The sequence below is a fragment of the Panthera onca genome, chromosome C2, assembly GCF_046562875.1.
Source record: "Panthera onca isolate mPanOnc1 chromosome C2, mPanOnc1 haplotype 2, whole genome shotgun sequence".
Lineage (NCBI taxonomy): Eukaryota > Metazoa > Chordata > Mammalia > Carnivora > Felidae > Panthera > Panthera onca.
Window position 1 is genome coordinate 12,662,837 of NC_138347.1, and position 26,592 is coordinate 12,689,428.

Consider the following 26,592-nt stretch of genomic DNA (forward strand, 5'->3'; position numbering starts at 1 on the left):
GGGCGCCTGGGTGGCGCAGTCGGTTAAGCGTCCGACTTCAGCCAGGTCACGATCTCACGGTCTGTGAGTTCGAGCCCCGCGTCAGGCTCTGGGCTGATGGCTCGGAGCCTGGAGCCTGTTTCCAATTCTGTGTGTCTCCCTCTCTCTCTGCCCCTCCCCCGTTCATGCTCTGTCTCTCTCTGTCCCAAAAATAAATAAAAAACGTTGAAAAAAAAAAATTTAAAAAAAAAAAAAAAAAAAAAAAAAAGAGTGAGATCCGATGCTGGAATCCTCAGGGCAAAAAAAACCCAATGACCCAGGAAAACTACACCAGCTGACAGCCTCAGGAAAAGGCTGAAGGAAGAGTTGCAAAGAAGAGAAAGGCTTAAGTAACTCTCCAAAACTCTGCACTGTTAATCTCCTGGGAGGCCCTATACTGTACACACAATGGCTGGGACCCCTGATATTCGGGTACTTTCTTTCATGTGGAAACACCATCCTTTCTCCATCCCCTTCTTCCCAGGGCGGAGGGCTCCCAAGTTCCCTCCACCCTCCCTCAGCTTCAGTTTTTGATGTGTCCCTCGTTTAGAAAAACAAGCAAGTATCTGCATTGTGGATTGCTGCTCTCTAGGGCTGGGCTATTGTTGTAAGGCTCCGTGGGGGACGGGGCAGGGGTGGGGACTGTCTCCTTACAGGCCTCTGGTTTCTAAACACCCCTCGAAGTGCACAAAAAAGAACAAGACCACCTGTCCCCAGGAAAGCAGGCATCTGGTTTGCCCCCGCTCCCCCCCCCCCCCCCCAGGGGTTTTGGAATTAAGTGATCAGTCTCCACGGCTTTGACTAAAGCCTTCAACTGAACCCTCAGACCCATCTTTAGAGCTGGGGAATTGTCCTCAACGCTGTGTATCACACAGTTAGGGGGTCCCTAAAAGTTTCAAGTCAAATTGATCAACTTTGAAAGACCCCTGAGCCTTCTCTAACGTTTCCCCAGTGCCGCATGTACAGCGTTTAGATTTAAACCTGAATGTGTCTGTGCTTTGAGAAGACGGCGTTTTTTCTTTTCTTCTCCCAAAAAGGTTCCCTTGACCCTTTAAAAAAATTTTTTAATGTGTACTTACTTTTAAGAGAAAGTGGGGGGAAGGGCAGAGAGAGAGAGGGAGACACAGAATCCGAAGCAGGCTCCAAGCTCTGAGCCGTCAGCACAGAGCCCGATGTGGGGCTCGAACTCACGGACCATAAGATCATGAGTGACCTGAGCTGACGTTGGACGCTTAACTGACTGAGCCACCCAGGCGCCCCCCCACCTTGACACTGTCTCCCTAGTCCTCAGGTCTCTGGTGAGCAAAGGTGATTAGAGGAAAGAATGGGGGCTACTTGTGGATGGACCTGGCATTATCACCACCTACTGCGGACTCAACGAGTTTTCAACCCTGGAATTCAAGTTCACACCGAAAGCAGAAGGAAATATTTTCCATCATTTGTATCATTTAGAAGAACATGTATCAAAATATCCATTTCCCTATCCCTCTGTGACAGCCAAAGCACTATAATGTACAATGTAATATACAGAATACAGACAATTCCTAATGTGAGTGATAACCTGCAGGCTGCCGGGAGTATTGCAACTGCTTCACTAAAGACAAACAGAGTGTCTATAATCTGTGAAAACAATATAATGGTCACACCGCGATTTACCTAAAGCGCTGTTTTTTCAGTTGCAATGATGTCACACACGCAAAAAGGGCTTGTCAGCTTTCAATTCTTTCCTTACTAGTCAGAGCTACAGGGTGGCTGAATCAGAATTGCTCTCCATAGCTGAGATCAGCAAATATAAAACTTTTCTAGCAGCCAAGAAAGTTCTATTACCACAAAAAAAAAAAAAAAAAAAAAAGTCAATATCACTTGAAAAGCATTTCCCTCGCACATTTACCACAGCATTCTGACCCTGTGGTGCTCGATTTTAAGGACCACGGTTTGCTTGCCAAATAGGCATATCTTGGCTTCCTTCACTAGGTAGAAACACTGCCTTGATATTAAATATTCAAAGCAAAGAACCTCTGACCCAAGGGCTCTCAGCTAACAATGACATTCTCTGTAAGTAAACTAGAAACCCAACTCAGCTTCTGGTTTGCCAGTGTTCTCTGCCATGTATTAGTCTATTGCAGGACAGGGTGAGCAGTGACTCCGTTTACCATGATTGGATTGCAAAAGTCCCTCCAGGCAAAAGCCTAAACTTGGCAGAAGATCCCTGGAGAAGGGGGTGGGGGGCAGGGAGTGGGGTTCAGAGCTGCCTCCTGGGGTGGGCAGGGGCTGGGAAAGGGTGAAGGCATCCAGCCTCACCAGAGGGAGACCCAGGTCTGTTACAACTGTAAGGACTTTGTTACTCCAAGCAAGTGCAGCGGTAACATAAGAATGTGGCTCCTACAACCATCATCAACACAGAAACTTCTCTCACTTTGTGGTGCCACACCTACAGCCCCAGAACTGAGATAAGCTGTGGGAGCTTTGGTCTGAGTCTCCCAGAAGAAAAGCCTCACCGTTTACTGGGAGGAGAAAAGCATTTTTGTTAAGAAGCCTGGGACTGGAGGGTGGAGGGCAGGTACCATCTGGCAGTAAAGACCCTGAGTCTCGGTTCTGTACATTTCTCCTCATCCGGCACACAGACCTCCCGCCCGGCTGGCTTCCCATCCCTGCCTGCCGGCGCAGACTTCAGGTCAGATGTCCCCAGGACTAGTGTCCTTACATGGGCACCCTGGAGGCTGGCTGGGGCGCACCCGGGCTACCCGGGTTTGCGAGTGGCAAACCAAGTGAAACTCCTCGGATCACAACACGTGTATTTTACAGCGCTGGGTGCGGCACAGGGCACAGCTTAAGGGGCCTCCAGGGGACACACATCCTTCAGAGGCGGGAACCTGATGCTGGGACCCGATGCAGGGAATTTGACGAGATAAACACCGGGGCGAGAAACTCCAAATGTTACCCATCCTTCCTTGGAGAGGGGAGGGACTCCTCTGCCACCGCTCCACACGGAGCCACCTCTGCCAAGGTCTCACACCAGGCAACAAAACTGGCTATGAGCGTGCCTCAACTTCAATCCAACCCGTCTGTGCTCCCTCGGGAGGCTGCCCCCAGCCGAGGTATCACCTGAGCGCACCGCAGCGCGGCGCGCCGGGGGCGCAGGACGAGGGAGGGCGCTTCTTACCAGAGAAGTCCGTGAGCGCTGAGATCTCTTTGGAACAGACCAGGACAGTACAGTAGAAGAGGCGCAGGAGCTGCCCAGGAGGCTCTACCTGCCTGCGGAGTCCAGGATGCTGCGCGGGCTGCGGCGCGGGCGGCGGGCGCGCATGGCCCGGCAGAAGCATGGTGCCCGGCGCGATCCAGCGCGGGCGCGGGCCGGGGGCTCGATGGGGGTCCCTGGGCGGAGGGCAGCGTCACATGGCGAAGCGAGTCAGTGGCCAGCGGCTCCGTGGCCCCCCGCCACCTCCCGCTCAGGCTGCCAGAGCCTCTTCCCGGCGCAGGCCGGTACCGGCTCCCCAGCAAAGGGGAGGGGGCGGAGAAGTGGGGCGGGGCGAGGAGCCCCGGGAAGGATCCGCGTAGTTTCCCCGAGAGGAAATCTCCGCTGCCGCCCCGCGGGAGGAAACCGGTGACGGGGGGGGGGGGGGGTGGTGTTGGCGAAGGGAAAGTGCAGCCTTAGCGCGCCCGGCGGGCTGCGGAGGCCGGTCCCTGGCGAGCTGCCCGCCGCGGAGGGCGCCCCCAACAGCGCGCCGAGGGCCGCGCAACTTGAGCGCCTTCCACGCCTGGGTCCCCGCCCCGGAGACGGCCCGGCACCCCTGGCCCGGCCCGCGCTGGCCCGGTGCCAGCCTCGCCCTGGCTGCCGGAGGAGCGCGGCCGGTGCCCGTGACGCACTTCGGAGCCAGCGCCGCCGGTTGAGCCCAGGAGCCCCCGGGGCGGGGCCGAGGCAGGGGCCGCGAGAAGGTGGGGTCTTGGAGGTGTGTGACTACAGCACCGACGTCCCTGCGACCTGCTGCGCGCCTCGCAGTAGAATCACCAAGCACGCACAGTTCTCCCCATTTCTTGGAAGAGGAGACTGAGACTCCGCGCTTTGCCGGAGCTAACGCAGCCAGGACGCGAACCAGTGGGCGAGCGCGGGGTTGGGGGAGGGGGGTTCAAAATGGGTCAGAAGACTCCAGAGCCGGTTTCTTTCTTCTGGTTGGGACTGTGCGCTTCCTTTGGGTACTGGTTGTCCGCAGCGCTCAGAGGATCTGACACTGGCCGGGCATAAATAGCCACCGAGCGCTAATAATTGGGCTTTGTTTTAAAATGGGCCACCGCATCTTTCTGAACCTCTCGATTACGCGCAGTGTGACCCAGGCCCAGCCCGTGGGCGAGGAACGGGTTGTGTGGCCGGGACTCGGGTACATAGAGGACAAGTGCGTGGGAAGGCAGGTGGACTCGTGGCTTCGCGCGGGGTACGGGTACCTGGGGCTCCAGCGACCCAAACCCCCTCGGACAGGCCAGTAGACGCGGGAGGCAGGGAGGAGGGCTGGGCGGGCGGGCGCTCGGCACAAAGTGTTCCCGAACACCGCGGGGAGGCCCTGCCAAGTTCTCGGCGGGCCTGACGCGGAAACGTAGATAATGAGGCCCAAGGGCGGGACCAGGCGCACTGCCCCAGCGGGCTCCCAGATGCGCTGTGAGGGCCGCACAGTACGGCGGCGGGGAGGCCTGGAGAGAGAAAACCAAGACGCGCTGATCTACCCGTGGGACCCTCGTAGAGATACGCGAAAGGATCCGGGGGCGGGGCTGGGTGACTGGAGTCCCACAGTGCTCCAGCAGGAGCAAGGTCAGAGGGCTTGGTATTTCCCTCCCCTTCCTGCCTGCCAGGAGGTGGGGTGGCAAATGCTAAACCTCCATATACGTTCAGGGGGACCCACTCTACTAGGCACGATGAGTTTCAAATTCTATATTAAAATACTCAGCCTTCTTGGGGTGCCTGCCTGGCTCAGTCGGTAGAGCATGTAACTCCTGGTCTCCGGGTTGTGAGTTTGAGCCCCACGTTGGGTGTGGCGACTCCTTAATTTTTTTTTTTTTTTTTTAACATTTCAAAAAAGGACTCGACCTTCTCAATAACTTTTGGACGTAACTATTAGTATGCACGTTCTAGGTTGGGGAAACTGAGGTGGGAAGGTAGGTAGGGATGCATAGCACTTAGCAGACACCCTGTAAGTAACGTTTGCTCAATACCCAGGTCCCTCATGTAGTTTCCATCCCATGTGTTCACCCATCTGGTTGGGTGTGAGCTGCTGTGTGCTGGGGAAGCTGGCACAGGAAGAGAACCTGGCTCCCACAGAGCTGGGGGGCTGCCCCCAGTCTTGTAGGCATAAACTGGCTTTCCAGATGCCAGTGTGGGCTCTCTTACTAACTGTGCACCCCCAGGTTTCCTTCTCTGTAAAGTCTCAGACTTGTGATGCTTTAATTAGTTGGTACAGGTGACATGGGTAAGACAGGGCCTGGAACGAGTAAATGCTTGGTCCATATTAGTCATTATTGCAGACAGGAAGACAGTGATTGGACAATCAGGAACTAAAAGAGGCCAGGGAACAAAAGAGGCGGAGCCGAGTGGGAGGGAGAGAGGTGTTAGGGGCTTTTTAAATTAAAAAAAAAATGTTTTATTGAAGTATAGTTGACATAGCATGTTTTGTTAGTTTCAGGTGCACAACATAGTGATTTGACAATACTGTGTGTTACAAAAGGCTCACCGCGGTAACTATAGTTGCCATCTGTCCCCCTGTGTTGCTACAATGTTATCGACTATATTCCCCGGTGCTGTACTTTTCATCTCCATGACTGATTTATGTTATAACTGGGAGTTTGTACCCTTTAATGAGCTTTACCTACTTCACTCATACCCCCAGCCCTCTCCCTTCCGGCAACCACTGATCTGTTCCCTGTATTTATGAGTCTGTTTCTTGTGTTTTGTTTGTTCCTTTGTTTTGTTTTTAAGGTAAGGTGAGTAACATGAGAAGAGTTGGCCAAGCCACAGCTAGCCAAAGCTGGGTGTCTGGGAGGGCGAACATTTTAGAAAAAAAGGGGCCAGCATGTGTGAAATCCAAAAGGAGCATGGCTCCGTAGAAGAATGGAGAAAAGTTTAGAGGGAACCGGGCAGAGATGAGAGGGCGGACATGGTGAGGCGGACAGGTTGTTGGCAGCCAGAGCTCAGGGACCCAGAGACTTTGGTGAGCACTTCCATTTTTACCCCAAGCCCTTGTGAGCATTGCCATCGGTACCATAAGCCACCAAAAGGTTGTTAGCCGGTGAGGGAGGTGACCAGGTGTGCGTTGGGAAAACATTGGGCCGGCTGCTGAGTGCCCCTGGACTGCAGGAGTCAAAAGTGGGTCCGTGGATTTTTATACACCAAAGAAGTGAAAACAGGGACTCAAACAGGTACTTGTAAGCCACCATTCACTGCAGCATTATTCACAATAGCCCAGAGGCAGAGGCAACCCTAGTGTCCATCAGATGAATGGATAAAGAAAATGTGGAATAGTATTTAACCATAAAGTGGAATGACCTCTGGCACCTGCTACAACATGGATGAACCTTGAAAACATTATACCAGGTAAACTAAGCCAGACACAAGATGATAAACATTGTATGATCCCACTTACGTGAAATATCTAGAAAAGGCAAATTCACAGAGACAAAGTAGAGGTTCCTAGGAACTGGGAGAAGGCAGAATGGAGAGTTATTGCTTCATGGGTACAGAGCTGTTGTTTGTCGTGATGAAAGAGTTCTGGAAATACATAGTGGTGATGGTTGCACAACGTTGTGAGTGTAATTAACACCACTGAATGGTACACTTCAAATGGCAAATTCTATAGGTTTTTCCAACTTCAAAAAATTAACAACGTATTCCAAAAACCATCAAAACTGTGTGCTTTAAATGGGTGAGTTGTATGGTGTGTGAATTATATCTCCATAAGGCTGTTGTTGTTGTTTTCAAATCTAACAAGAACATCAGAGTTGGTCCGAGAGGGATGGCCATGGGGAAGTGACACCAGGAGGCTATGGCTGTGCTTTGGGCTGGGGCTTTGCGGGCGCAGAGAGAAGGGTCAAGTGGCCAAATTGGAAAGGCATTGGGAGGGGGTGGATAGTGCTGGATGACCAGGCGGCTGTGGGACACGGGACAAGGGACCCTGAAGAGAAACTCCAGCTGCCCTCGGCTTTGCCCTTAAGCTGCTTGCTGTTAAACCAGACTGTAGTCCTAATCTGATCTCTTTAAGGATTTTGGAAGCTTGGATGCCTGGGTGGCTCAGTCGGCTAAGTATCCAACTCTTTATTTTAGCTCAGGTCATGACCTCACAGTTTGTGGGTTCGAGCCCTCCATCGGGCTCTGTGCTGACACCGTGGAGCCTGCTTGGGATGCTGTCTCTCCCTCATTCTCTCTCTTTCCCTCCCCCGTCTCAAAATAGATAAATAAACTTTAAAAAGAAGAATTTTGGAATCTTGCAAGAAAATCAAAGAATTCCATTTATCTTCCTCTCTAGACCCCACATTTCCAAGTCCCTTTATGCCCCGAACCAAATGGAAACCAGTTACTGCCTATGCCCATTCCCTCTCTGTAAATATCGTACAAACACCTCAACCCTGGGGCACCGTATAAACTCTAAGGACAGGAAGATGGGAAGAAAGCACCCACTTCAAAGACAAGGAAACTCGTAAAAATCAATCTGGGGCATGAAGAGCAACCTTTCCACTAAGACAATTTTCCCCTGAACTCTTTCTCCTATGATGGAATTTAAAAAATCACAAGTAATCACAGCCACTTGGGTAATTCAGCACTACTGCGGGAGCCGGAATCAAAGCAAATGTAGTCCGAGGAGAATGAGCCAAACAACAGTGCTCCTTAAATGTCAATACTCACAGCAGCCCTTTGAGATATGTACTGACCAGGACCAACTAACTGCGTCATTTACTGGTCTAATGCAAAATGAAAGCGAGGGCTTCGTATTCAAAAATAATTAAGAGTTTCAAGATCGTGATAGCAGAGCATTAAGACAAACATGGGTGACTCAGTCTGTTAAGCGTCTGACTCTTGGTTTTGGCTCAGGTCGTGATCTCACGGTCTGTGGGTTCAAGCCCTGCATCAGGCTCTGCGCTGACAGTGCGGTCAGTGCGGAGCCCGCTTGGGAGTCTCTCTCTCTTTCAAAATAAATAAATAAACATTAAAAGAAACCTACAAAGACACAGGAAGCAGGTGGATGCTGGTATGGAGTAACAGTGTTCCTTTCTATGCCATGGCACCATTGGAGAGTCTTGACCCTCCTTGCACGCATGTGAGAACTGCCTCTGCACCTGCCACGTTTATTCTGGGTGAAAGGCACCTGTGCAGGACACTGTAAGTTCCGTGCCTTTTTTCTTCTTCTTCTTTTGAAGCAATCCTGCCCCTTCTTTCCAGCTCTAAGGAACATTCCTATTTTCCTTCCTTTGGAGACCCTGGCTACTTCCCTCTCCACGGAGGCAAGCCTATTTTGGAGGCTGTTTTTGTGCCATGTCCTCAGACTCCAGTCCTGAGCCTGACCTCTCTCCTCGGCCATCAAGGTAAGGCTTTGGGCTTTCAACAAAGACAGGCTGTAGCCGTCCTCAGAAGACATAAGCCACCATTTGTCAGCCTCAAAGAAACCAACCTTTCAGCTCAGCAGAGTGAGGCCGAATGTTGTCCAGAGCTAAAAAGGCTTATTTTTAGAAAGCAACAAATGGTGGTTTGTTTATAGAGCTGGCACCAAAGAGCCACATCAATAGCAAAGAGCCTGCTCACTAAAACTGAAAGCTGGGGGGTGCACTAGGAAGGTTGTGTAGGGAATGTTTGGGCCCAGAAGCCTGTGGAAGGAGGCCTTTAAGAATATGTGTGCAGACTCTCAACAATAGCCAAATTATGGAAAGAGCCTAAATGTCCATCAACTGATGAATGGATAAAGAAATTGTGGTTTATATACACAATGGAATACTACGTGGCAATGAGAAAAAATGAAATATGGCCTTTTGTAGCAACATGGATGGACCTGGAGAGTGTGATGCTAAGTGAAATAAGCCATACAGAGAAAGACAGATACCATATGGTTTCACTCTTATGTGGATCCTGAGAAACATAACAGAAACCCATGGGGGAGGGGAAGGAAAAAAAAAAAAAAAAAAGAGGTTAGAGTGGGAGAGAGCCAAAGCATAAGAGACTGTTAAAAACTGAGAACAAACTGAGGGTTGATGGGGGGTGGGAGGGAGGGGAGGGTGGGTGATGGGTATTGAGGAGGGCACCTTTTGGGATGAGCACTGGGTGTTGTATGGAAACCAATTTGACAGTAAATTTCATATATTAAAAAATAAAAAAAAAAAAATAAATGAGAAAAAAAAAAAAAAAGAATATGTGTGCAGAACTGATGTCTGTATGACAGTCCATTCAAAGTCAAAGGCATCAAGGGCAATAATGTCTACATTGCCATGCCTGGAGGCATTTAACCTCCCTGCCTTCATTGTTCGACATCTGCAAAATGAAAAGCTTGGACCATAAAGTCCATTGTGGCTCTAAAAGCCCATAGCCTATTTAAATTAGATGTGGAATTTCAGAAAATTGGGCTAAGTCTATACTGATTCCTTGACATTCCTTGATGTTTTCTCAAATACATATTTTCATTCATTTTTTTTTTTTTGTATATGCTGTTTGTTTCTATGTGAATCATATTTTTTCTCTTTCTTAAAGAAAAAAAAACAGCACAAGCAAACTTCTGGGGGTTCTTGGAGCATTGTGGATGATTGATTGGAATCTGATCCGTGGGAGTTTTCAGGGTGAAAATTCCCAAACATGCAAAGCAGTAAACTCAGTTCCTGAAGGGGAGCAGACCCTTCCCCCGCAAGATGTGAAGGTGCTGGGTTCCCATGGAAGCTCTAAGGCTTTCCTGCTGCCTTCTAGCAAGCGCTACAGGAAGCCAGATCTGCCTGAGAGAGACCCTAGTCTGCTCCAGGGACCCCTAACCGCCTCTCCACCCTCTTGTCTCCTCCTCCCTTCCCTGTTGGGGACCAGGCACCCTCCCTCCCTAGTTCTCTGCCATCAGAAAGGAAAGTGTGCTGATAGAAGGAAACTGTAGTATGCTGGAAAGAAGCACATAAACTAAGCTTGCCCTGCAGGCTGGCACAACCTAAGGCAATGGTGAATTGTATGGGTTTTGTGCTCGGAGTTTGCGCACACAGGTTCGAATCCTAGCTCTGCCAGTATGGACTCTAGTGGAAGGTGGTGCCGTTTAGAGCTAATGTAGCTGAAAGACTAATCAGAGTAGAGGTCTCATAGGTGGTAGCCATGGTAATAAGTGTAACCATTTAATGGACTTAGTGTATTATTATTTATTGAGCAGAAGACAGTGTTTGATTCCCATTTGAACCCCTGGGAATGTCTTCGTGATCAAATACACTTTTCCTTCTTAGACTATAATTAAAATGTTTTCCAACTTGTTCCTTTCAATAACAGTGCCCCTGGTCCCCTGGTGGGACCCTGGAATGGGTTTAAATAGCAGAATTTAGTTTTCCTTTTCCTGTGAACTGACTAGGACACTCTCCCCAATTCTGGTTTTTGACTATTCCCCTCTTCCCCCCACCTCTGATCCTCTCTGTCAGTCTCCTCAGGCTTGGCTCACCTCCTCACCCTCTTCCTCTGCCTGGAAGTGTCCCTGTTCCCAACCCTCTGTGATGATACACCCGAGTTCTTGGGACCAGGCTTTCCTTCAAAATGGCAGCCAAATCTGACACCAGCTCTTCAAAGCTTCAAAGGTCTGGCACCGTAGATATAGATATAAATATACTTAGATAGATATTACTTTTGTGGTGATAAAACGCACATGACATAAAATTTAACGTCTTAACCATTCTGTAAGTGCAAAGTTCAGTGACATCAAGTACGTTCACATAGTTGTGAAACCGTCTCTCCCTCCATCTCCAGAACTCTCCATCTTGAAACCCTGAAACTCCATTCCCATTAAATACTAACTCCCCGCTCCCCGCCCTGCCCCCCCCCCCCCCCACCCCGGGGCCTGACAATCACTATTCTACTTTCTGTCTTTAGGAGTTTGACTAATTCAGATGCTCATATAAGCAGAATCATACAGCATTTGTCCCTTTTGTGACTGGTCCATTTCACGTAGCAGTATGTCCTCAAGATTCATCCGTGCCTTAGCATGTGTCAGCATTTCCTTCTTTCTCATGGCTGAGGAACATTCCATCGTATGTATGTACCCCATTACCACCTCTAGTGACATCGTCTCTCCCCTAAAGAAGAAAAGGGGATGGTCGGTTTCCCCCTTGGTCAACAGCAGTAAAAACCCTTCAGCAAAAGTCTCAGGGAGGTGAGGGATTGGCCGGGGGGCCCAGGACTGTTGCACAGGCTCCGGGAAAGGAGAAAGCTGGAGCTTCAGGAGGTTCAATTACTGCTTGCCAGACAAAGAAATGCCGCCAGGAACTGTCAATGGCGCCCTCTGTAGGCTAGAATCTTAATTTTTTTCTTAGTAATGGTGACAGGAGCCCACGACCTCCAAAAATAAATTTTTTTTATTGTGGCAAAGTACACATCACACAACATTTACATTTTAGCCATTTTTAAAGGTATAGTTTAGTGGTATTAAGCACTATCACTTCTATCCACCTCCAGAACTTTTTCATTCTCCAAAACCGTGAGATACTATGCACGTTAAACACGAACTCCCCATTTTCCCTCTCCTCAGTCCTTGGCAATTCCCATTTTACTTTCTGTGCCTAATGCTTTGACGACTCTAGGTAGCCCATATGAGTGGAATCATACAATATTTGCCCTTTTGTGACTCACTTATTTCACTTAGTATAGTGTCTTCAACGTTCATCCATGTTGTAGCAAATGTCGGAATTTCTCTTCTTTTTGATGTGGGCTAATATTCCATTGTATGGACATACCACATTTTGTTTATCCAGTCATCTATCCATGGAACTTAGGTGGCTTACACCACATTGGTTACTGTGAATAATGAACATGGGTATTAAAAAAAATGGTTTTAATTTAAATTATCGTTCCCAAGAAAAAGGGTAAAGCTACCAAAAGGAAAACAAACACAAGTCCATTGACAGGAATTCAGAATCAACAGAAGTGATTTCCAATTAAGGGTATAGAGCAGAGATTCCAGAACTTTTTCAGTTCATGGTGTCCTGAGTGTCTCAGTGATTTTGCGTAGAGCCTCTAGGTCAAAACAAACAAAAATCTGAACTGCTCTGTTTGTTAAGTAGCTAGATCCAAACTTAATAAGTATTTATGTTCCAACAATTAAGTAGTTGTTTGAAAAAAACACACATTTATTGAAAGAAAATGTTTTGTTTTTGTTTTCAAGAGAGAGTGAGCAGGGGAGAGGGGCAGAGGGAGAGAGGGAGAATTTTAAGCAGGCTCCACGCTCAGCACAGAGTTCGACGTGGGGCTTGATCCCACGATTGTGAGATCATGACCTGAGCTGAAATCAAGAGTCTTCCACTTAACCGACTGAGCCACCCAGGTGCCCTCCCCCCCAAAAAATCCATTTTTATTTTGTTCTTATCTAACCACCAATATTTGCTAGTGAGGTATGTGCACCTGTTGGGCATGTCACTAACTCTCCAACCTTGAAATCAGATTGGACACTGCCATCTTTATTTTCTGCCCTATGTTGTTTTTTCTCGGTACTTGCTTTTTATCAAAATTGGGCGCTTCACTGACTGAGCCACGCAGGTACCCCTAGCACCAAATTTAAATGGCTAAGTGGGACAAACAGTTCTGAGACTGTTCTCCCGTCACTGATTAATTTAGGGGTGGTACGTATTCAGGTTTGTATTCATTTAGCCTTCTGAATGTTCTGGGCAGACTTGGTGACCTTGCCAGTTCCGGCAGCCTTCTTGGCCACTGCTTTGATGGCACCCACATCACCGTCTCTCTCATGTCAGGAACAGCAAAATAACGCAAAGGAGGGTAGTCAGAGAAGCTCTCAACACACATGCATTTGTCAGCAATCATATCAACAATGGCTGCATCAACTGATTTCAAGACTTTGGAGCCATCTTCCAGCTTTTTCCCTGAACAGCCATCAATCACCTTCAGCTCAGCACATTCACAAAGTAGTGGGAGCTACGCGACCATCCAGCACAGGTGTGTAGCCAGCACTGATTTGGCCTCGATGGTTCAGGATAGTCACTTGGGTCACACCACCAGCTGCTTAGATTGGTGGGTCATTTTTGCTGTCATCAGCGAGGTTGCCGTGATGAACATTTTTGACAGACACGTCCTTGGCATTGAAGTCCCTGTTGTCCCCGGGAAGAGCTCCTGGCAGAGCTTCATGGCACATTTCAACGCACTTGACTTCAGTTGTAATGTTGACTGGAGCAAAGGTGACCGACCACCATCTCAGGTTCGAGAACACCAGACTCCACTAGGTCCACGGGGACAGTACCAGCACCTCCAATTTTGTGGACATCCTGGAGGGGCAGACAAAAGAGCTTGCCAGTTGGATGAGTTGTGGCAGACGCAATACAGAATTTCCGGCAGCGTGGTTCCACGGGCATTGCCATCTTTGGGGGTGACTTTCCACCCCTCGAACCAAGGCATGTTAGCACTTGCCTCCGGCACATTGTCACCATTCCAACCAGAAATTGGCACCGAGGCTACCATGTCAGGGTTATAGCCAACTTTTTAAATGTAGGTGCTGACTTCCTTAGCGATTTCCACATGCCTCTTCTGGCTGAAGAAATTCACCTTGTTAACACGGACAATTAGTTGCATCACGCCCAGTGTGTAAGCCTGAGGGCACGCTCTCAGATCTGCCCGTTCTTGGAGATACTGCTTCAAATTCACCGACACAGCAACAATCCCACAGTCAGCTCGAGATGTGCCACGATCACGTTTTTGATAAAGTCTCTGTGTCCTGGGACATCAACGCTGGTCACGTAATACTTGTCTCCAGTTTCTGTGGAGAGCTATCAGTGGTGATACCAACTCAGGTTCAGCTTTCAGTTTATCCAAGACCCAGGCACCTTGAAGGGCCTCTTTCCCATCTCAGCAACCTCCTTTTCAATTCTTCAATGATTCTTTGGTTGATCCCACCACATGTGTAGATCAGACGGCCAGTAGTGGTGGACTTGCCTGAATCTACACGTCCGATGATGACCCTGCTGATAGGAATCTTTCCCTTCCCACTTGGCTGAGATTCAGCGGTGGTTTTCACCACACCTCTGTTCTGGTGGCCAACCCGTGACAAAAAAGGGGTGTCATCGTCACCATGCACCAAGTTGCTATATGTGCATAGGCATAGGTCTTTGTTTTGGATAAACTTTCTATGTTGGAATATTCTCGATTTACAGAAAAGTTGAAAAGAGAAGGATTCTGTATACTCTCACCCAGTTCCCTCTAATATCTGTATTTGTCACACTTCTACGATACGTTCGATAAAACTAAGAACCCACATGCGTACACTGGTATTAACTAAACTCCCGACTTTATTTGTAGTTCACCAGCTTTTCTCTCAGGGTCTTTTCTCTGTTCCAGATCCAGCCCAGGGTATCACAGTGCCTTTCGTTATCGTATCTCCTGAATCTCATCCGATCTGTGACAATTTCCAAATCTTTCCTTGTTTTGCATGGCTTTGACAGTTTGAAAGAGCACAGGTGATGTATTTTTTAGACTGTCCTTCAATTTAGATTTATTTGACATCTTTCATGTGACAGGGCTGGGTTATGGGTTTGGGGAAAGAAACTGCGAAGGTGATGTCCTTCTCATCATATCACAGCAAGGGGACAAGATAGCAACAGAACTTATCACTGGTGATGTTAGCCTTGATCACGCAGTTAAGGTAGTGTTTACCGTGTTTCTCCACAATAAAGCACCAATTTCCCTCTTTCCTAATCTAATCTTTGGAAGTTACTCAGTACGTCTACACTGGTGGAGGAGAAGGGAGAGTGTGAATTTCCATTTCTTGGAACAGGGAGTATCTACGTATATTATTTGGATTACTTGTATAAGAAAGATTTGTAAGGAAACTTGGTTTGTAAGGAAGATTTTCTCCCCAATTAATTTATTTTTGCAATCATTTTTATATCATTTTATATTATATCATTTTATATCATTTTATATTATATAGACTTACGTATACTTATTTTATACCTTAGGTGATAATCGAATACTATATTCATTATTTAGTCACTCATATTATTTTATTGGGAATTATTTCCGATTGGTTCCTGTGTCCCTCTGACATATTCCCTCTCCCTTGCTATTTTTTTTTTCTCCAGCATTTTGTACTTTATGGTACTACAAGATGCTCTAGGCTTATTTTATGTGTGTTCTGTCCCAACCTTAGAATCAGCCACTTCTCCAAGGAGTCATGGTTCCTTTTATTTGATAATGGTATTAAACCCCAAGTTCCGGGCACTGGGTATGCTAATTACTACCGGCCCCTTCAGTGAACAGAACTAAAAAATATATGCGTATGTACCAACCCAGGTAGAATGCACCCATGTACTTATTTCAGTATCTATCCATCTCTGTTTACATTAAGCTAAACATGAGATCATACTGATGTCTCTAACTCTAATCCAGTCCTACGGGGTTCATTCTAGCCCAACCTTCTCGACCATAGGTAACTTTCCTTTCCAGTAGTGGGAAGCGTGGCCCACATCTTCTCCCATCCATTTACTGATTTCCTCAACCCCAGGATACATGAAAAGCAGTTTCAGAGTTGTTAACCCATATCGCCGTAACACGGATCTGTTTTTGAGTCTATATTCTGTTCCACTGGGCTATTTGTCTAGTCTTTTACCATTCCCTGTAGAATTTGATTATTAAAACTTTGACATATGTCTTCATACATGATAAGGAAGATCTCCTTATTCTTTTTGGCTTAGCCATTCACAGACCTTTATCTTCCCGTACAAAGTCATCATGATTTTTTGAGTTTCCTAATTTTGATTGAAATGGCAATGGCTTTATAGTTTGATTTAGGAAGAGTTAACAAATTTGCAACATGAAGACTTTCTTCTACAAACACAGCATGTCTCTTTATTTAGTCAAATCTTTTACAATGTTCTCCTTAAACATGCTGTGCACTCTTTTTTAGTTTAATTCTGAGATAATTTACTGGTTTCCCCCACTCCCCTTTGTGAATGGTGTCTTGTTTTCTATTACATTTTTAAATTAGCTACTGCTAAAGTAGAGGTGACGATACTGATTTGGTAATTTAACCTCGTATCTGACAACCTTGTGAAACTCTAGTTACTATTTCTGTTGAATATTCTAACTAGATGACAGTTTTATCTCTTTTCATTCTTTCATCTTTTTTGTCTTACGTCATCTCATCACCCAAGATCTTTAGTAATAGACAGTAGCATAAACAGTGGGTATCCCTATCTTTCCTATTGTCCCCCGTCACAATTCAAGTGCGTCTACAGTTTTTCCATTACGCCTGATGATTGCTGCAGGCTTTGGGACATAGAGCCTTTATCAAGTTTTTTCTATTCCTAGTTTTATGTGAATTTAATAAATCATAGATTTTTTCAAAAAATAGATTTCAAAAAACCTTTTTTTTTCAAAACAATATGCCTTTTCCCATCTATTGAGATAATAACTTGTTTTTCTCCTTTAATCCATTGATGTGGTTAATGACAGACATGATATTAAACCATCCTTGTATTTCTTTTTTTTTTTTCAATTAAAAAAAAATGTTTATTCATTTTTGAGAGACAGAGAGACAGTGTGAGCAGGGGAGGGGCAGAGAGAGAGAGGGAGACACAGAATCTGAAGCAGACTCCAGGCTCTGAGCTGTCAGCACGGAGCCTGAAGCAGGGCTCGAACCCACAAACCGTGAGATCATGACCTGAGCAGAAGGCAGATGCTTAACTGACTGAGCCACCCAGGTGTCCCTTGTTTTTTTAAGTACAGTGTTGGTTCAGGTTGGCTAATATGTTATTTACACATATGTATGTCCACAAGTGAGATTAGCCCATCATTTTCTCACTTTGTGTTACCCTTAGCTAGTTTTGTATTTAAGTTCTATTAGCCTCAAAAAAGACACTGGGATACTTTCCTTCTCTCTTGTTTTATGGAGCAAACTGAATAAGATAAAGATTATCTGTTTCCTAAAAGATTGGTAGAATTTACCTAAAAATTATCTGTATCTTGAGAAAGGCTTGATTATCATGTCATTTTATTTAATGATTGTTGGTCTATTCAAATTTTCTGGTCCCTTTTGTGCCAGTTTTGGTACGTTTGCTTTTTCTAGAAATGTATCCATTTCTTTCAGTTTTGAAAGTTTTGGGGATAGGTGTTTCTAATATTCTTTATTATTTAAAATCCTGCCAGTTTTGCTTACTTAATCTAAAAAACAAAAACAAATAGCTTTTGGTTTCTGGATATTCTTTAGTTTAGTGTTTGTTTTTTTTAAAATTCTCTTTGTAATTGATTTCTCTCCTCATCTTTGCTTCTTTTCCCTTCTTCTATCTTTGGGCTGTTTCTGTTGTACTTTTTCCAATTCTTCATTTGAACATGTATTATTAGCTCATTTGTTTTCAATTTTTCTTGACTTCTGACAAAAATATTTTAAGCTATAAATTTTCCTCTAAGAACTGTGTCCCGCAGATTTTGCTGTATAAAGTGTTCCTTTTGTTGCATTCCAAATCTTTCATGATTTTCCAGATGGTTTCCAAGGATTACTTAGATTTTTTTCTCCCTCCCAGCCTTATGGGATTTAAAAAAAAAACAAAACGCTATCTTCTTATTATCAAGGTTAAATTATTGCTTGGTGGCTAGAGAACATGGTCTGTAAATGTTGATTTTTTAAAAAATTTGTGGGGGCCTCTTTTGTGGCCTAGAACATGGTCAATTTTATGTCTTTCAATGTTATTTCAAAAGAACATATATTCTCTATTCATGGGTATAAAGTTCTATTACTATCAACATGAATATATTGTTGTTACTCAAATTTTCTATATTTTCTAAAATTTCTGTGTAATGAGAAGACGGTAGGTAGACCAGTCTCCATAATACCCTTGAAATTATCATTTGATATTTTATTCTCTAAGTTGGGTGTGGATTTTGCTACATTTTGCTGTTCAAAGAATAGGGCCGTCAATTCAATAACCTTGTATTTTGAGTGGTCTAGTCTAAGATTCTGGTCATTGACATAACACATGTTTATTGAGAACATGGCTCTTGTACCAGGATCAGTGCAGACTTCCTGAGTGGATTTGGAAGTATATTTTTAAAAATTGAGGGGCACCTGAATGTCTCAGTTGGTTAAGTGTCTGACTCTTGATCTTGACTCAGGTCATGATCTCACCGGTCATGAGATCGACTCCTGCACTGGGCTCTGTGCTGACAGTGCAGAGCTTGCTTGAGATTATCTCTCTCCGTTCTCTCTGCCCCTCCTCCCATTGGCGCCCACTCTCTCTCCAAATAAATAAATAAATAAATAAACTTTTAAAAAAAGGCAATAAAGGAAAATAGAGGAGGGTGAGAAGAAGGGGAGTGAAAGATGGATAGGAAGAGCCCACATGAAAGGAAAGTATGAGTCATGTGAGGTCTGGGCAGAGTTTCAGAAGAAACAGCAAGTGCAATAGCCCCATAAAGGATACCAGCTTAGAATGTCATGGGGGCAGTGGTGTTTATCTTTAACAGAGCAGAGTGTTCTTCGGGACAAATAAAGCCCTTTCTCTCCATGAAGTCCTTTAATATAGAAAGCCATGTCCCTACTTGGAAGTTTACTACTTGAAAGTTTGGTAAGCCTGATACATGAACGAGTGGGGTTAGGGATCTGGCATCAGTGACTCATGGCACTAGGCTGACTGAGTCTGAAGCACCCATCCACACATTTCTCAGCCACTTTAAGTTTTTACTTACTCATTTAAACCTCCACTTTACTGCAAAGCATTTAATTCGGCTCTCAAGTCATTGACATCTTACAAGAACGCAGAACTTTTTGTCCCCCGTCAAAGCAGTTTTTCATACACAATGTATCACTTTCTCAGCTCAGGACAGCCCCAAAGATTAGGTAGGGCTGGCTCTGCTGGCTCCATTTCAAGGACGGGAACTTGGATGTGGAAGCCGCTGCACTGTTCACGAAGGGTTTTCACAGAAGTTACGTCTCTCCTCGCACCTGCTTGGCCAGAAGGGCTCACGTCCTCCCATTAGTTTGGGGAAGCCTGGGATGGAAGCCAGTATGGGGCGACATCCCACCAGACAAGTCTGGTTCGGGCTGTGAGACAAGGTGCGGTCAGAGTTAAGGGCACCTGCACGACCCTCGGCCCAGGTGCCAGAGGAAGACCTCCCGCTCAAGCCCGCCTGGCATTTAGCCAGGGGCGTCCACCCTCCCGGCCAACCCGAAGGCCGTTAAATAGGGAAAGCATCGAAGCCCGTTGTTTGACAAGAGAGTTCTTCTACCGGCAGGGTCAGGGCGCCCCAGGTCGAGAACTGATCGGACTGTGCGGCCGCTTAGCACCGGAGCTCGTGCCCCCAGGGAATGGAGAACCCGGGGGCTCCACCCGCCAAGACCCTCGAGAGAGCCGCTGGGGGCAGGAGGGCTCCTCCTCATTGTGGCAGGGCGGTGTCGGTTCGTCCTAAGTAGCGAGCGAGCCAGCGTGAACAACAGAAACAGGAGAAACCTCGGGGTTCGGCGCCTGCAGCACCTCCCCGAACGGGGTCTAGCTTCCCGGCCGCCAGCCCTGGTTCAGGCCCCGCCCCGCCACAGGCCACGCCCCTTCCGTCGGCCCCGTCGCGCAGGCCCGCCCCGACCTCCCACTGAGGCCCCGCCCCTTCCGCCGGTCCCGCCCCTTCCTGCGCACGTGTGGGCACCTGGCACGCCGAGGTTGTACTCCGCTGTCCGCGCGTCCTCTTGCCGGGTTTCCTGCTGTGTAGATCCCGGCGCGCCCCTCCCCTCTCGGCCATGGGGGTCCCCAAGAGGAAGGCCGCGGGCGGCCAGGACAGCACGGCTCTCCGCGCGGGCGCAGCCAAGCGGGCCCGCTCCGAAGAGCTCACGGGCGTGCGCTTCAAGGCTGAGCTGCGGGGTCCGCAGGGCGCGGAGCCGGGTGAGTGCGGAGCTGGCCGGGGCGGGGAGCACGTGCGGGCGAGGCGGGTCGCGGCCGCGTGCCAGGCTCAGCCCTCCTCTGTGCACTGTTCGGTCCCGGAGTCTCAGAGCCGGGCCTTCCGGTTTGCAGACGGGAAACCGTGGCCCCGGTGCTCCGGCGTCCAGGGTCCCGGGCGGCCGGGGCAGCTGTAGGGCCGCGCGCTGCACTGTCTTGCCCTGGGCTGTCAGCTGGTGGAATCCGCCTTGCTCGGTCGTGACAGTTCTACGCGACTGCACGCCTCCTTTGGCCGGGCGGCATTCCTTAGCAACCTCTAAAACCTCTATTGCAATTGTCAGAGAAGCATATATGTATACTTGCCGAGTCCCAACTGTGAGTCAGCTCGGGGCCATTCATTGAGACAGTTTGCTGGTTCTGTGGCCGTCAGCGCTATTTTCAAGAGCTTTGAGCCCCCAACACTTACGCTGATCCGATGACATGTAATAAACTACCGCATGAAGCGTCCCAGGGACTGGTCAGTTGACCAATATGGAACTGGTCTAGTCACTGGACTAGTGACCAATACGGGACAGATTCTGTAATTTCACTTTCTGAAAAGTGTGATCACGCTTCACAACCTCTTGTAATCCATTGGAAAAGTATGTAGGTTAAGAGGAAAAAAATGCAATTGAATTTTTTAAAGAAATTTAAGGTGTTTATTTATTTTTGAGGGACAGAGAAACAGTGTGAGCAGGGGAGAGGCAGAAAGAGAGGAAGGCACAGAATCTGAAACAGGCTCCAGGCTCCGAGCTGTCAGCACAGAGCCCATCTTGGAGCTCAAACCCACTAACTGTGAGATCATGACCTGAGCCGGAGTCGGCTGCTTAAGTGACTGAGCCACTCCTGAGCCACCCAGGAGCCCCAACAATTGAATATGCTAGTATGTGAGAGCACTGGTAGTGTGTCAAAATAGAAGTGACAGCATTTCTCCCTGGTTAAAGAGATTATTAAGTTGATGGCCAGGATAGCCCCACTTAACAATTTGTCCTCCCATAAATTGTGTTTTTAAACATTTGATGCCTGCAACTGCCAGCCAGTGCTTTGAAGATGATACCTGCTTTAGCTCAGAGTGCTACATTTCAGTCATTCGTTCATTTCTGCGTTATTTACTAGGGGCTGTGATGTGCTAGAGATACAATGGTGAGTAAAAAATCAGACCTGGGCCTTGCCATTCTGGAGCACATGAATAGTGAGGTGGAGAAGGCAGGTGTCAATCAATATAATTACATATGAAGAGTTCCAAGTACCGGTCCTCCAAAGGAGGGGTACATAGGGCCTTCAGTCCTCAGACCTAATCTGGGGGCTCAAAGAGGTCTCCCCAGAGGGAGTGGCTTTTCAGCGGAGTTGTAGGTTGGGGTAGGAACAGGGACAGGAACCATTCTGGCAGAAGAAAGAGCATGCTTAGTTATTTGAAAGATTGTATTCATGTACGTGTTCACGGTTTTGCTCAGGCAGCTCCATGGCATTCAGGTGCTGCAGTTGAACAGGTCTCAGAAGGAAACTCGGGTTAGGGGCGCCTGGGTGGCTCAGGTGGTTAAGTGGCTGACTTCAGCTCAGGTCACGATCTCGCGGTCCGTGAGTTCGAGCCCCGCATCGAGCTCTGGGCTGATGGCTCAGAGCCTGGAGCCTGCTTCCGATTCTGTGTCTCCCTCTCTCTCTGCCCCTCCCCTGTTCATGCTCTGTCTCTGTCTCAAAAATAAATAAAACGTTAAAAAAAAAAATTTAAAAGAAAAGAAACTCGGGTTGACGGGCAGTGGGTACAGATGAGGTAGTTGGAAGATGCGGCGAAGCTGAAGTCAGTGGGTGAAAGTGTGAATCCGTTGTATGAGATTGTGTTGAATTTGTGTTTGAATCTGGTCTCTCTCTTGGATTCTGTCTCCCTTTTGATGTGTTCTCATAGCTTCCTGTGACACGATCTCCTGACAGATCAGAGAAGTAGAATTGATAGATGTTGGGGGTTTTGATTTCATCCAGGCATTAGGAAAGGTTTTTTTGTTGTTATTTTTGGGTTGTCTTTTTATGTAGCTTTATTGACACACGATTGACATAACTGATGTAAGTTTAAGATGTACGATGACAGGTGCCTGGGTGGCTCAGTCAGTTAAACATCCCACTCGTGGTTTTGGCTCAAGTCATGACCTCAGGTTCGTGAAATTGAGCCCTGTGTCGGGCTCTGCGCTGACAGCGTGGAGCCTGCTTGGGATTCTCTCTCCCCCTCTTTATCTGCTCCTCCATCGCACATGCTCTCTCCTCTCTCAAAATAGAAAAACTTAAAAAGATGTACAGTGAGATGATGACACACATATACTGTGAAATGATTACCACAGTAAGCTTCAAGTATATACTACAGTACTGTTAATTACAGTCACCATGCTGTACATTAGATCCCCAGAACTTACTCATCTTACTCATTATTTTTTTTCTTTTAAGTAAACTCTGGCCGCAATGTGGGGCTCAGACTCTCCACCCCCAGATCAAGGGTTGCATGCTCTACCTCCTGAGCCAGCCGGGTGCCCCAGAATGTACTCATCTTTATAGCTGAAAGTTTGTACCCTTTGACTGACATCTCCCCATTTCTCCAACCCCCCCCCCCCCAATCCCTGCCCACCATTCTGCTCTCTGTTTGTATGAGTTTGGCTCTTTTAGGTTCCACCTATAAGTAGAACATACAGCGTTTGTCTTTCTCTGACTCACTTCACTCTGTGCCCTCAAAGGTCCATACGTGTTGCAAAAGGCAGAGTTCCTTCTCTCTTCTGGCTGAATAATAGTTCCTTGTATATACACTTAGCTACAGATCAGCTGCGCCACATTTTCTTTATCCGTTCTCTGATTTTACCCCCTTCATGGAGGTGAGTGTACAGCTTCAGGGTTAGATTGGTCTAGACCCAGAGGGTGCCCAGGAGTGGATCGATGTCAGCGGTGGGGAGGATCCCTGCCCCTAGAAGGCTTGGCTCTAAAGCTCTTCCTTTGAAAGTTGTTCCCCTTTACCTCGGTGGAGATAGAGAAAAGGCCATGTCAGAACTCTGGATGGCCCCGTCTCCGCATTGCTGCCGTGTTCTCCCTCCGGGTGAGCGGCACCTCCAGCCGCCTGGATGCTTATGCTGGAAATCTGCCTTTGTCGCAGCGGCGGCTGTGATTGTTGCTAAGGAGACCGTCCCTGTTAACGTTTGAACATTACTCTTATTTCAGCCTTGGAAGCATTTGTCGCTGCTGCCAAGAAGCTACCGAGGGAAGACGTGTATGATGTTGTGGAAGGGTACATAAAGATTTCGGTTGAATGTGCAGAGATTTTCCAGCTCCTGAGCGGGGAGAAGCGGCCGGAAAGTGAAGTATGTCATTCCTCACCTGGCTTGCTGAAGAGAAGACAAAGTTCACGCCACTATGGTGTTGAGCTTGATGGAGAGAAATGTGGTAGAAATTTCCAGAACATTATCACCTTTCTATAGAAGACTATGTTTTGTTCCTGTGTCATAGGAATACATCCAATTTTGCATCATGACTTTTTAAAGCATGTTAATGGAAAGTGCTAACTTCATGTTAGTGAGTGATACCAGAGGGAAGGACCATAGATCCTTAATCGCAATGCACTTGGTTTTGCCATGGTTTGTTTTTAAGCAATCTCTGCACCCAACCTGGGGCTCAGACTTGTAACCCCAAGATCAAGAGTCGCGTGCTCCACCAACTGAGCCAGCCAGGCGCCCCCTTGACATGGTTGGTTTGTTTTGACAAAAGGGAAATAGGTAGAAGCCGCATGTCATAATTGCACACACATATTGAGTCGAGACTTCTGGTTCCAGAGAGGTTCAGAATTCGGGATATTTATGAACCTGTTGAAATCTCAGGGTTATTGCTGTAAGACTGTCGACCTGAATATCCCCAGAGCAGGGAGGTCCAGTCATGAGTAGAGATCGCTCTTTTCATTTCATTTTGTGTAATTATAAGCCGGGAAGAGTTCTCCACTTAGCTGGACCGTGGGAGCAGGACTAATTCCAGAGCTGAGGGTCTGCCGAGCAGCCTGTGAAGCTGTCACCTTCCTGCCTTTGGCTGAGGACCCTGAGCAGGCCCGTCCTGCACATTGAAGGTTTTAAATGACTGGCTAGGACAGGAGGAGCGTATGTATAGAGGAAAACCAGAAATGAGCTGATTCATAAGCATTTTAATTCTGTCTTTGCAGATGCTATTAATATTTCAAGTTTTTGAGGCCATACTATTGCGGACAGCGAGCGACCTTTCCCATTTTCATGTTGTGGGAACCAATATCGTGAAAAAGCTGCTGAACAGCCACATGAAGCTCATCTGTGAGTCCCTGTATGCCTCAGGCTACAGGTAAGTTGCCCGCTGTTATGTGACAAGACCAGCCGTGGGCTCGGTCTGCGTTCAGCTCTCTGGGAGTGCTCTTGACCTTTCCTTCCCTCGGAAAGCTCTGGCTCTGCCTCTCCTTCCCCTGGGGCCAGCCCCTCACGCCGTAGACTCCTACCACTCATCCTTGTCACGCCGGTGCTGCTGTTCTTTTTGCTGTTATGGGAACACTCTGGACATTCTTTATGTTTCCTGCCCTTCTGCCCTAGCGGCTCTTTGTGGTCACCGCAGTCTCCCTCCCTCTCTCCTTCAGGACCCTGTGGTCCAGAAGTGTCATCTCAGGGAGGCCTTGCTCCACTGTCCTCCATTTACTGTCACTTTCTGTCCTTTTAGCTGGCAGGCAGAAGTATCCATTTGCAGGTCTATTCGTGCAGCCAGACATTTGACGTAACGTTCTAGGTCCGTCTGTTGACTGTCCACTTCCCTTTGCTGGAATGCAAGGTGCATGCAGGCGGGGGCCTTGAGTGTCGTATGAGATGCTGTCTTCCAGCACCTCGAACGGGGCCTGGGGTGTGGTAGGCACGCAGTCAACCACGGGTTTTGGGGGGCAGTGGAACCGAAAGGCAGCTGAGAGCTTGCTTTTGGAGACACCCTCTCCGAAGACGTCTTCTGTGCCCTCGGTGGCGGGGACGAGCCGCGGGTCTCCCAGTTATGTGATGAGTTAGTGGGGAGAGACCTTGCCATCTTCTTTGTGTCTCACATTTTGTATTCTTGCATCCTCTTCAGACTCTGTTTTTAAGCTTTATTTGGAGATTGTGAAGTTTTGGTTTTGGGTTTTTTTGTTTTTGTTTTTGTTTTTTTAAGCATGCCTACTCATCTGTTTCCTTCCTTTTTCTGATTTGGGGACAGCGGACCGCACAGCCCGGAGTGCACTTGGCTTTGCAGTGACGTGGCTTTGTGCTTCTGCTCTTCCTCACGTGCCTGATGTTCCCACAGGATGGCTCGAGCCTGTCTCAACCTGATGGCCGCCATGGTGACCCAGGGTCCTGAGGCCGCCAGGGACGTCTGCAGCCATTTTGATTTGAATAAAAAGACCTTGTACACCCTGGCGACCAAGAGGGATTCAAAGGTGAGGAGCTCCCAGCGTCTTGTACCTCCCGTGTGTGTCCTTGCTCTCTGGAGGGCCATAGCAGTTTGTTTCTTGTCCTTTCTTCGACCTTGGTCTTCATGTGGGCGGAGTAGAAGGCCTGTATGTGCGGCAGAGCCTGGATGACAGGGACATCTGAGGACGGCTTCTCTGGGGGCTCAGCATCGCCGTGCCCTCCTGGCTCGTGAGGATGACATAGCTCGTGAGCGTCTTCACAGAGTAGACGGAATAACCTCCCACGTACCTCGTGGGGTGTCCCGGTCCTGATCCTATTCTGTCCATTTTGGAGAAAACCCTTGGAAGTTTCAACTAGGAAGTGGCATCATCAAGGAAGATACTTACGGCTTTTTAATGTTTCTTGTGCCTCCTGTTTGTACGTCTTATAAGGAGTAGGTGCTGGACTGTGCCAAAGAGAATGGAAGGGTGAATGGTTTTCAGGAGAGTTTTTTTTTTTTTGTTTTTTTTTTTTTAATGTTTATTTAGTTTTGAGAGAGAGGGAGACAGAGGAACTGAAGCGGGCTCTGTGCTGACAGCAGTGGGCCCAACGTGGGGCTCGAACTCACAATCCATGAGGTCATGGCCTGAGCCGAAGTCGGACATGCCCCTCAGGAGAGCTGTGTTTTTAAAAAAAAAAAAAAAAAAAAAAAAAAGTTCCCAGGCACCTGGGTGGCTCAGTCGGTTAACCGTCTGACTTCAGCTCAGGTTGCGATCTCACAGTTTGTGAGTTCGAGTCCCACGTCGGGCTCTGTGCTGACAGCTCAGAGCCTGGTACCTGCCTCGGATTCTGTGTCTCCCTCTCTCTCTGCCCCTCCCCTGCTCACATTCTGTCTGTCTGTCTCTCTCATAAACATGAAAAAAAAATAAGAGTTCCCTGGTGGCCCTAGAAGTTTCACTTGGGTTGAGAGAGGTTCTTGAGGAGAAAGCACAAGTTTGAGGACTCAGAAGCTGGAAAGAGTTGTGTGAGCCCTCCCTGCTGGCACGGCTGTGCCATCGACAGCTGGGGCTCCGTTCTCCACACCCCCATCCCGAGCACA

The 26,592-nt window shown here is 47.7% G+C and overlaps 2 protein-coding genes across 9 annotated transcripts in view; one reads left to right on the top strand and one right to left on the bottom strand.

Moving 5' to 3' along the window:
- The window catches only part of EVA1C (eva-1 homolog C), a 77,315-nt gene extending 73,048 nt beyond the window's left edge, over positions 1 to 4,267 (bottom strand). For 2 of the 5 annotated variants that reach the window (XM_060640389.3, XM_060640387.3), the window contains exon 1: positions 3,182 to 4,257. In XM_060640389.3, the coding sequence (XP_060496372.1) occupies positions 3,182 to 3,341 (160 nt within the window). In that variant the 5' untranslated portion in view covers positions 3,342 to 4,257. Of the gene's footprint in view, positions 1 to 3,181 lie in introns of all 5 variants that reach the window. The other 3 variants (XM_060640385.3, XM_060640388.3, XM_060640390.3) reach the window with 3 other exon arrangements.
- A 15,556-nt stretch (positions 4,268 to 19,823) lies between these two features.
- Positions 19,824 to 26,592, top strand: part of URB1 (URB1 ribosome biogenesis factor) — an 84,340-nt gene continuing 77,571 nt past the window's right edge. For all 4 annotated transcript variants that reach the window (XR_009612476.3, XR_009612477.3, XM_060640381.3 and 1 more), the window contains exons 1-4: positions 19,824 to 20,076; positions 23,302 to 23,441; positions 24,287 to 24,438; positions 25,408 to 25,540. Coding sequence is in view for 2 of the 4 variants with exons in the window: in XM_060640381.3 (XP_060496364.3) it covers positions 19,935 to 20,076; positions 23,302 to 23,441; positions 24,287 to 24,438; positions 25,408 to 25,540 (567 nt within the window). In the remaining 2 variants the exon portion in view is untranslated. The remainder of the gene's footprint in view (positions 20,077 to 23,301; positions 23,442 to 24,286; positions 24,439 to 25,407; positions 25,541 to 26,592) is intronic.